The sequence below is a fragment of the Myotis yumanensis genome, unplaced genomic scaffold, assembly GCF_028538775.1.
Source record: "Myotis yumanensis isolate MYYU_CA2020_CCGP unplaced genomic scaffold, mMyoYum1.0.hap1 SCAF_14, whole genome shotgun sequence".
Taxonomy (NCBI): domain Eukaryota; kingdom Metazoa; phylum Chordata; class Mammalia; order Chiroptera; family Vespertilionidae; genus Myotis; species Myotis yumanensis.
In genome coordinates this window covers 49,654,056-49,665,684 of record NW_027223765.1, presented here as the reverse complement: position 1 = coordinate 49,665,684, position 11,629 = coordinate 49,654,056, and the positions used below count along the sequence as shown (strand labels likewise).

At 42.9% G+C, this 11,629-nt stretch overlaps 1 protein-coding gene across 2 annotated transcripts in view; it reads left to right on the top strand.

Annotated features, from left to right (window-relative positions):
- The first annotated feature begins 2,500 nt into the window (after positions 1 to 2,500).
- Positions 2,501 to 11,629, top strand: part of LOC138992753 (cadherin-related family member 3-like) — a 71,099-nt gene continuing 61,970 nt past the window's right edge. Inside the window, exons 1-2 of one of the 2 annotated variants that reach the window (XM_070391681.1) lie at positions 2,501 to 2,586; positions 8,547 to 8,743. In XM_070391681.1, the coding sequence (XP_070247782.1) occupies positions 2,544 to 2,586; positions 8,547 to 8,743 (240 nt within the window). In that variant the 5' untranslated portion in view covers positions 2,501 to 2,543. The remainder of the gene's footprint in view (positions 2,587 to 8,546; positions 8,744 to 11,629) is intronic. The other variant, XM_070391682.1, reaches the window with a different exon arrangement.

Here is an 11,629-nt window from a genome sequence, read left to right as displayed (position 1 = left end):
CCACAATCTGCCTGTCTCCATGAATTTGATAGTTTGGTTTTTTTTTTGAATTTGATAGTTTTTTACAGAGCTAGTCAATATATATTTATTCTGTGTAATGGGGATTCAGCCTTGAACAAAACAAGTGGAATCCCAGCCCAGGAATTGCATCCTAGTGGAGGAGAAAGACACTAAACATGTTAACTAAGAGATAAAGCATGCCAGGCGCTGATACAAGATGCTAGGAGAAAACTCGGGAATATTAGGAGTTACAATGCTGAAATGAACTGGGTATGAGGCAGTGAGTGGAGAGAGGGAGATTCTGGACTGGAAGGGGAGGTTGTGGCAGTCTCAAGGGTGAGATTGTAGTGGTTTTGTTACCGGCGAGGCCATAAGACCTTGTCCCCTTGAAGGAAAGATTTCAGTCAAGACACAAAGTGCAGCGAAGCAAGTAGGAATTTGTTGGCGGCAGCAAAAATACACTTAGGACAGAGAAACCAGGAAGGTGCATAGAAGGAGTAACGGGAGGGCCTAGGCTGGGCTCCTCTGGCTCACTGAGAAGTCTAAGCAAAGGGGGCCTTGAAGCAAAGGGGTCAAGAGGTTAGCCTGCCCAAGCTGCTGCTGCTCATTGCTCCCCTGATTGCAAGTCTCCTGGGGTCCCTTAGAGGGAAGAAGGGGGGCGGGAATGGCGTGGGCGTGCTCCCCTGGGGGAGAGTGCGCACTGGGTCCTTCAACCAGAACATCTCTCTCTCTCTCTTGCAGGTGGAAATCTTAGGGGAGGCCCAGGGGAGGGTCCCAACAGAATATTCATCAGCTTCCCAGCTGTGCTCTTTCAGGGCTGTGATCTCCACTGACTGGTCAGTGCCAGGGCAGGGGGTCATCAGTCAGTGCAGCTGGTCCTGAGGCAGACACAGCGTCACTTGTCTGATTTTGCTGCTTTTCTGGGCCTGGAGCTGAAATATAACTGAGGCCGAAATGTTATCTTTAGGGAGGAAAAGGTCAAGGGTCCAAACCCCATGACCACTGATATGCTAGGGGAGGACAGGTTACCCTGCGGTGAGGTTCTTGTTTTCCCAGTTTTGCCCCTTGCTGGGCATCTGGGGCTTTCTGCCCTGGGGAGTTTCTGTACCTGGCCCATCGTCCTTGCTCTGCTCATGTCTGTCTAACTGCCGACCACAGTTAGGTAAGGGAGCTAGAGAGAAGGGCATCAATTCAAGGGTCTTCTTTTCTTTGCAACCATCCTTCATAGGGTGTGTCTTGGAGTCAGACCCACACCATCATTCCCTGGCCATTTGTAACTGTCCCTCTGAAAAGCCACAAAGCCAGAGCAGGGCAAAGTCTGGTAAAAACACAATCTCCCTTTGTTCTCCACATTACCCTTGTTTTGGACATATCTGAGACCGCATAATCCTGTTTAGGTAACCATAACAACAGTTGACTCCTATGGAGATAGTAATTGATTGAAACCTCTAAGTAAGAGATTGCAAACAGGAATCCCTGCAGGGGCCAGGCAGGTAAATGTGAGAAGCTGTGGGGTGTGGGTGGAAGGGGTAGGAATAGTGGTAAACTGCAGAGAGCTGGACCAATCAAATCTTATTGAACTTCATATTTTTAAGAAGCTTTGTGCATTTAAAAACGTGGTCTGGCCCTAGCTGGTTTGGCTCAGTGGATAGAGTGGCGGCCTGCAGGGTTCCAAGGGTCCATTCCAGTCAAGGGCACATGCCTGGGTTGCGGGCTTGATCCCCAGTAGGGAGTGTGCAGGAGGCAGCCGATCAATGATTCTCTCTCATCATTGATGTTTCTATCTCTCTCTCCTGCCTGAAATCAATAAAAAATATTTTTTTTAAAAAATAAAAAATTAAAATGTGGTCTGCAGGTCATATTTAGCCTGTGAATCACCAATTTTCTGCCTCCAGAGATCTTTTCATATGTTGTTTGCATACAGCCAGCCAGATCTTTTCCAATAGTGGCCCTAAAGCTTTAACTTACAGGTGTTAACTTGCATCCTATTGACCTTTGACTGGTAGTTAGTTTTTGCATCTTATCCTGATCTGGTTGCACGCTAATCTCACTTAGCAACTTGTAAGCCTTCTGCACACTTGGCAAGCAGAGAGTCTGGGTCTCATTCCAAGTCTGAAACATCAACACATAGAACCAGGCAGGACAATGTACCTTAGTGACCTGGAGTCTTTTAAATCAAAATCCTTTGAAAATGAGTGCGTCTAGTGCGCTGACCATTTCCTGGTGTCCCCACACATCCTGGCCACCCCAGAGTCACCAGGCTTCGGGAGGCCTTTGCATGTAGAAGAATGTGAATTGGGGACTTTGCCCCTTGTTCAGGCACACCTCCTGACTGGAGCTTTTGTCCCTTTGAGAGAAGAAGGTGTCGCTTTACAGATCACTCAGCAAGGACTGTGTCATGAGGAAGTGTATACAGGGCACTTAGAGACAGAACGTTTCTCTGGAGAAGACTCCCCGCCAAGAGGGTGCCACTCCCCAGAATCAGGGAAGGCGAGCGCTGCAGCGGAGTGCTGCTGAGGAGGCAGGAGGCTTTGCGCTGCACGATGCCTTTCTTTCACTTGCTTGTGCTGTTGGCTGCTGCCCCAGGTTGGTATCTTTAACTTTGTGTGGGTTTTTTTGTTGTTGTTTGGTTTTTTGGTTTTTTGGTATCTTTAACTTTGGACTCCTGTCACGCAGCGTTGAGACAGTCATTTGGTTTGCTTTTCCCTTCTTTAGTAACTTCTCAGTGTTAGTCTTGGAAGTTGTCAAGGGCCCTGGGCTGTGCCATGTTGGAAAGTCTACGTTTCAGTCCAAATGTCCTCTCAGAGGCACATGACCTGGGTGTAGGCAGGTGCAAGTTCATTGGAGGGCATTTTGGGAATATCTACCAGGTCTCAGAGCCAGCATCCCACCTCTGGGAACCTAGACTATGGAAACACATAAGGACAGAAGGATATATGTAGGCTTATTTGTAATGGCAAAAAATGGAGCAACCTACATGTTCATCAATACAGGATTAAATAAATGGTCCAGACATACTATGGACGTTGGAGTCATTAGAAGGAGGAGGCAGATCTGTGCGTTCTGATTTGCAGGTAAAAGGTAATCCAGGGTGTACTGGGAGTGGCGACAGGAGGTCCTAAAATTCTGAACCTAAGAAGATCCCTTAAGAAAGATCTATCTATATTTACATGCACACAGAACGTTCTAGAAGAATTTATACAAAATGTTTAACAGTGTAGTTTTTAGAGACTGGGAGTGGAATATAGTAGAGCAGCAGAGGTGAGGAGAAATGAGTAGAAGATGTTAAAACTTTTACTTTGTATTGTTTGATTTTTTAAAAATGAGTATATGTTACATTAAAGTAAAAAATCAGACCCAAGAATTTAAAAGTAATGATGCAAATTTTGAATGCATAACATCAAGACATTTGTTTAAGTGATTTTTTTCCTTACTGTTGCATGGATTGATTTCATAAAATAACTCAATTAATGAATTTAGCCATTTTATTTAGAACCAGTCACATCTAGAATTGGGTAAAAGCCAAAATGTCACTATTGTCAATAAAAAGTCGAGTAAAATATGTTCAATATTCTAAGAATAAATGATGGTTATCTGAAAACTGAAAAAGCTAACTTCCAAATACTTTAGTTAGGTATGATTAGATTTGATATTTCTGATAAAAACAAATAGTAATATTTGCAAAAACAAGATTGAACTTCTACAGCTGTGCTGCTGAGTATGGTAACCACCATTCAACTGTGATTATTCACTACATGAATGTGGCCAGTTGGAATTGAAATATATTATAAGTGTAAAACACACACTGGATTTTGAAGATTTTGTATGAATAAAACAATGTAAACTACCTTATTAACATAAACTTATTAAAAACTAGAGGCCCGGTGCATGAATTTGTGCAACAGTGGAGTCCCTCAGCCTGGCCTGAGGGATCTGGCCGAAACCAACTCTCTGACATCCCCCGAGGGGTCCCGAAATGTGAGAGGATGCAGGCTAAGTTGAGGGACCCTGCCAATGCATGATCAGGGCCAGGGAGGGATGTGGGTGATTGGCCAGCCAGGGAGGGACTGCAGGAGGGTTCCAGGGCATGTCTAGCCCTTCTTGCTCAGTCCCGATTGGCTGGACCCCAGCAGCAAACTAACCTACCAGTTGGAGTGTCTGCCCCCTGGTGGTCAATGCACATCATAGCGAGCGGTTGAGTGGCCTTAGCATATCATTAGCATATCATGCTTTGATTGGTTGAACAGATGACCAGACGACCGGGCACTAGCATATTAGGCTTTTATTATATAGGATGTTGATCACATGTTGAATTGATAATGTTTTTAATGTATTGGGTTAAATAGAATATAATATTAAAACTAAATTCAGTTAAAAAAACTTTTAAAATGTGGTTACTAGAAACTTTTAAATTACATATTGGACAGTGTTGTTCTATAGTCCTAGATAACCTTTAAGCAGAATTTTCTGAAGTTATGGAATACTCTACTTGAATCCACTGCTCCAGTTTTGTGTGTGCATCCGTCTCGTTGAAATAGAAACATCAGGTGAATTAATCCCATCAATTCAGTGGGTGGGACATTTAGTGAAGTAAGGATATAATGAAATCTAAGGAATTGAGAATAAAATTTAATTTGTTATAATTTGCTTTTTTCATGGGTGAAGATTTTTATGTGAAACCTGAGGTCACAAACTAGAGACTCTCGATGTATTATGTATACCAAATGTTTTGAATAGCAGAATATTTCACCAAAACATCCTCATTTTAGGATCCTCACAAAAAATAACTCAGATCACATTCCCATGTGGGCAAGTAGCAGCTGCCTCCATTAGGTAGAAACAAGTTTCCACCATAGTCCCCACTAATCCCTGATGTCCTGTACACAGTTACTGGGCATTATTTTACTACCTCCATTAAAAGAGTACAACTAGTTTTTTTTCAAATCTCCTTTTGTCCTTGGGTATAAAGGGGTAGCCTCTGGATCTCCATTCTTCTATAGGTCTACCATCATTTTAATCCTTTTTACTTATTTATTTTAATTATATTTTATTGGCTTCAGAGAGGAAGGGAGAGGGAGAGAAACATCAGTGATGAAACAGAATCATTGATCAGCTGCCTCATGTATGCCCCACATTGGGATCAAGCCTGCAACCTGGGCATGTGCCCCAACCAAGAATCGACCACTGAACCACACCAGCCAGGCTTGATTCTTTTTATTTTGGCTTATTGATTTAATTTCAGAGAGTAGGGAGTTTATTATGGAACTATTCTGACAGTAAATGCATAATAAAATGTCAACTTTACTTATTTAGATAACAGTTTAATGGATGAGTTAATATGCTCAGAAAATTATTGTTCTCTCTTCTAGAGTTTATTATACATTCAGGTATTGAGCTGTTTTCCAGTGGAAAACTAAGTATTCCCAAAATTTCAGCACATAAAAATAATTGAGGAAAATCCCAAATCAATTTATTCTTTTTTAAAAAATATTTTTTTTTTTTTATTGATTTCAGAGAAGAAAGGAGAGGGAGAGAGAGATAGAAACAACAATGATGAGAGATAATCATTGATCGGCTGCCTCCTGCACGCCTCACACTGGGGATCAAGCTGGCAACCTGGGCATGTGCCCTGACCAGGAATCGAACCATGACCTCGTGGTTCATAGGTAAACACTCAACCACGGAGCCATGCCAGCCAGGCCAATTTATTCTTTAATGCAATGGCGACAAGGTATCATCAGATGCAGAAGTCACTCTTGACATGACTCAACCTATAAAACCAAATAGAAAATCTGAACCAGTGAAATGGCAAGAAAGTTGCAACTTTTCATGTACAGATAGCGTCACAAAATAAGAAGGTCTTGAGGGATAGGTCAATAGTATGTACTAGTAATTGATGTACTTCAGTCAGCAAAATGAATAATTTCATTCATTTATTTTTTCACTTATCCATTAAATAAATATTTGTTAAGTGCCTACTATGGCCAGACATGGTTCTTGGTCCTGCGATATAGCAGGGACCTCACATATGGAAGTCCTCAATTTCAGGAAGCTTGTATTTGAGGTGGGAGGAAGGAGGCAGAAAATACACATATAAGTAAATAAAATAAAAGTAAGCAAATAATATATGACATTTTATAATTTTCACCTGCAAGAGCAGGAGATGTTGTTATTTTATATAAGAACGGCCTGGGAAGACTCTCTGACACAGGGACAGTACATATAACAGAGTCCTAAAGGAAGTGTGTACATGAGAAGTGGGTATCCAGAGGAGATGGATTTTGGACAGGGAGAATGTAAGGGCAAAGGTCCTGAAGCAAGACCTGCTGCATGTGTTTAAGGAACAGAAACTCGTGTGTCTGGAGCAGAGGACGTGAGGGCAAGAGTGTAGAGTATGAGGCCAAATGAAGAAGGGCTTTGTCAGTCACGTGGGGCCTGGAGGCCAGCACATGAACTTGGCTTTCACTCTGTGTGAGATGAAAAGCTGCTAAAGTAGTTTGAGAAAAAGACTGCTGTTACTTGACTTCAGTTTTAGAGCATTGTGGGTAGCTCAATCATGTAAAAGATGCTTATTTATATAATCTACATGAGCCCTGTATTCGTTTTCTTTTGCTGCTGTAACAAATTACCACAAAGTTGGTAGTGACTTAAGTCAACATAAATGAACTTCAGTTCTGCAGTTAGAAGTCTGACATGGGTCTTACTGGCTAAAATCAAGGTACTGGCATATCGGCGTTTTCTCGAGTCTCTAGGGCCACGCCCATTTCCTTGCCTTTTCCGGCGTCCAGTGGCCACACACATTCCTCGGTTAGTCACACCTTCCTCTGTGTTAAAAACCAGGTTCCTTGGTTAGTCACACCTTCCTTCATGTTAAAAACCACATTCCTCAGTTAGTCACACCTTCCTTCATGTTAAAAACCACATTCCTCAGTTAGTCACACCTTCCTTCACGTTAAAAACCAGACAGTTTGCATCTTTCTGATCATTCTTCACATCTCCTTCTGACTCTCTTTTCTGCTTCCTCTTCGCTTTTAAGGACCCTATGGTTACATTGGGGTCACCCAGATCATTCAGGATAATCTCCCATCTCGAGATCATCACATCTGCAAGGCTCCTTTTGCCAAGTAACGTGACATACTCAGAGGTTCTGGGGATTAGGAAGTGGACAACTTTGGGGTGGGGCCGTTATTCTATCACAATCCCCAAATGTCATACTTTGCTAAATAACCACAACCCCCCACCTCAGCATACACATATCTACCCCCAACAGAATGCGCAGCTGAGCTGTGGAGAAAAAATCCTGAATAAGACTTGGAAGTGCAGTTCCAGAGGGAAATCAATGAGCAGAAATTAAATTTTCCACTTACAAATTTCATGGCTCAGAAATTTTCATATCATTTCCTAAACAGAAAGGATGTATTGTGACCTTAAGCACATGTTTAGAAGCAGAAGAGAATTTGTTGAATCAGGAAAGAGGATGATGAAAATACTTATAACTGGAGAGAGGCTTGCAACCATCTTTAAAAGAGATTCATGAAATAACTTAGAGGATCTTTGGATGGAGAAAAAAAGAAAAAGAAAAAAGAAAGACGCATTAATTCTCCAGCACTTCAGGGCTAGAGGACGCCATCAGGCAGAAAGGTGGCGGTGTCAGCAGAAGGAAGCTGTGTGCCCTGGAATGATAAATGAAGGGAGGTGGGCGGGGCGCTGACAGTGTGGATGTCCTTCCTCCTTCTGGATGCATGACACCTCCTACGAGGCGGGGAGTGTCTGGGGTGGGAGAGAAGAAGCAAGCATGAAGCCCTTATTCATTAATGTGGAAGAGCATGTGTATATACTCTTAATGTGAATGCCTCTATTATTTATTTTTTGAGCGGAGGTAAAAAATTCTATGTAATTTTATTAATTTTTTCCAAACTAAAGGAAATATACTTTTAATAGGAGTCATTTATCAAGTATAACAGAGAGATCTGCTTCTTCTTATAAGGCCACAGTCCTATCAGTTATGGGCCCTACCCCTATAACCTCAACTAACCTTAATTACTGTACCTCCTAAAGACCTTGTCTCCAGCTACAGTCACATTGGAGGTTAGAGTTTCAATATAAGAACTTTGAGGGGTACACAATTCAGCCCATAGCATTCTGCCCGAAGTCAAGGGTCTTGATTCAAATGTAATCTCATTCAGAATCACGCTCACAGGCATGTCCACAAGAATGGCCACATGTCTGGGCACCTTGTGGTCTAGTCAGATGGACACATAGAATTAACGCTCACAGTCTCTGACCATGGAGTCTGTGTGTCCTGCCAGCATCCATGAGGCTGGGCGGCCTAACCTGTTAGCTGGAGATTAGGGTAAGGCCTCAACTCCTTCACAGTTCTTATTGATCCTACTACTGGTAAGCCTCCTCAGCTGACTTTATGACTTGTAATAAAAAAAGGAACTGTAAGTATTTATTGTATGTTTTCTTTGTGGTTTTAAAATATGGAAGAGGTCGGGAAGCATTGCAAAAACCCCTATAAAAGTAACATTTTGTTTTCCTTGAAGATGTTCTAGCTTTTCCAGATTTTGTCATCGAAAATGGCAGCCCTGTTCTGGAGAATGTCTCTGAACATACACGGGTTGCCATAATCACTGTGTCTGCCTCACCTTCCGCTTCTCTGATTAGAGATCCTGTTATCATTAATGCCGACCCTGTAGTCCATCCATTCGTGCTGGCTCGTCGATCCACACATCAGTGGGAAGTAAGTATTGAGGCAAACAGTATCATCACTTGGTACCACAAGGGTTCTAAAATGAAACTGCCATCCTTGCCCTTCTTACCTTCTACTCATATTGTTTAGCTCCCACTCATTGGGACCCCAGGATGTTCCAGACCCTCTAAAAATTCTTAAGGATAACAAGATGCATTTATGTTACAGAGATCTATTGAGGACCTCCTCAGACACGGGGCGAGGCCTGGGGCTCTCTTGGTGGAACTCCGTCCTCACCTTCATGGCGTTTACTGGTTCACAGGGAGCTCTACTAATAAAGTGAACACTCACACAAGTATAAAAGTGTGAGTTTAATAAGAGCCGTGAAAGACAGGCCTGCAGGTCTGTGAATGCACCTAAGGGGGACATTGGACCTATCAGGCTTCCCTGAGGAAGAGCTACATGATAAGCACTCTTTAGAATGAATAGGAATTAAATAGGTGAGAGAGAGAGAGAGAGAGAGAGAGAGGTCGAGCATGTGCAAAGGCCCTGTGGCAAGGAGTGTCATGAGGTGATGAGACCAAGAGGAGGCCAAAGTGGCCGGAGCTGATGGGGAAGTGTGGTGAGAGATTAGGCTGTGAAGGAGTGGGGAGGCAGAGCCCGTAGGGCTGTGAGCCTCGTTAGGAAGTTCATTTACCATCTGGTATAATAAAGCTAATTTCCCCCGAGGTAAAGTTCAGGCAGGCTTACTGCTCATTTGAGAAGATTTGGGTTTCCTAAGCTCAGGTTTCCTCAAATATGATGCGAGCCTGCTGCAGGTGCAGCATCCACCTGGATCCTCTGCATCCTCCCATGGGACCCGGGAGCAAGGGGACCAGTTGAGCGTGAAGCTCATGCTGCTTGCCGTGCTCTGAGCAATGAAATCCTTAGGAGCGAAGAGTCTTACGTAGGGGATCAGAACTGGCTCCTGGTTTTAAGAGATTCAGAAACTGGTAGAGAGGACAGATGCCTAAGTGACCAATCATAGTGCATCATGAGACCCAGTATGAAAGTGGTTAAGAGCCAGGGACTCTGGAGTCAGACTACCTGGGTTCAGATCCTGTTTTGTATTTATCGCTTTGGGCAAATGACATAACCTCTCTGTTCCGGTCATGTGTCCATGCCATGGGGTGGAGATAGACATAATGCTTTTAGTGGGGGAATTGCAAAGTCACACGGCAAAGGACACGTTATAGGAAAGGCTAAAGGATTGGGGACATGCAATCTGCCACCACATCTAAGAAACCACTGGGGAGTTTTGTGGAAAAAAAGAGATGATTTGCTTACATGTTATGGGGCCCACGCTGGCTGCTGTGAGGGGCAGAACCTGTCTAGTAGGAGGTTGCTGAGTGCCCTGGCCAAACCTTGGGATGGTTAGATTTTAAATTTGCTTCCAACTTCAGTGAAGTACAAAATGCTGTGCATGCACTTATCAGATTTTAAAGTGAATCTAAACAGCAAAATGTCAGCAAAGAGTGTTCAATAGTTAAGCGTATTGATTTTTCTTTAGTTTAGCTTTGTTGTTTTTTTTTATATAAGGTAGTAAATCCTAGCTGTTCTCAGCACAGGTTTTAGGGGCTGACAAGCCTAGGATTAAACCACAACTCCTCCAACTAGCAGCAAGGTGACCTTGGGTAAGTTACTTGACTTTTCTGTGCTTTGGTGTTTTTTATTTTTATTTTTCTGTACGAAGAGATTAATAATAACAAGATGTCACTCAGGGCTTGCTAAGTAGGTCCTATCAGATAATGTGTGCCAAGTGCCACCTCAGTGCTTGGCCCATAAAAAGGAATGAACACAGAGCAGCAGTTACCCAATACATATATTTATACCTCAATATTCGGCACTATTGTCAAACTACAGATAATAAAACTATAAGAAAGTCACATTGTAATAACTGTATCATAGACCAGCTCTGGAGAGCTTTAGAAACAGTTCAATTATGAAAGTTTTCTATCATGGAAAAAATCTGCAGATAAAGGCAGAACGCAATGAGCGGATATTTGTCTCTACAGCATTCCAGTGTAAAAGGGCATACTCTGTTCTATTTGAGGTTTAGCATATTATTATCCTTTCCTGAACTTCTTTCCTTGCAGGATATAGGCTTATTCAGTTTGCAAAAAGCTGAGCTTAGGAGGGGCTACTGGGAAGGCTGTAAAAAAAAAAAATTTTTGCCAGAGCCAAGCTAATCTCCTGGAGAAACAGCAGCAGAGCTTGCAGTGAGCTGATTACATAGATAAATCAAAATCCCATGGAGATGAGTCAAGGCGTGCTCCGGTTATGTAATCACCAAATTGCTACCTGTCACTGAGCAGCATAAATGGCGGGCACTGGCGGGATAGAAGAGGAATTTAAGGTACCCTGCATGCGAGCACTTTTCTCGGACGGGAGTAATCACCCAGAGGGGCACTTCAGCCACCTTCCTGCCTTCTTCCACTGCCAAGTGTAAAGAATAAGCATTTGTGTTTTTAAAAATTCAGTAAGCATTTGGTGAAAAGCCTGGTATTGTATAAAGTGCCAGGGAGCAAGGAGGACAGGTGCTGCCCCCAGGGGTTCCCAGGGCAAAGGGAACCCCAGCAGGAGGGCCTGCCCTAGGCTCCTGGGGCAAGAAAGTCCTTTATCACAGCTCGAAATCCCATACATCTTCAAATCAGGCTATAGCGTTAAATTAACGCATCGAAGCATCAGGGTGTGATGAGAAGAAAAGACTTTAGGCAGTGGTTCTCAACCTTCCTAATGCCGCGACCCTTTAATACAGTTCCTCATGTTGTGGTGACCCCCAGCCATAAAATTATTTTCGTCGCTACTTCATAACTGCAATTTTGCTGCTGTTATGAATCATAATGTAAATACTGATATGCAGGATGTATTTTCATTGTTATAAATTGAACATAATTA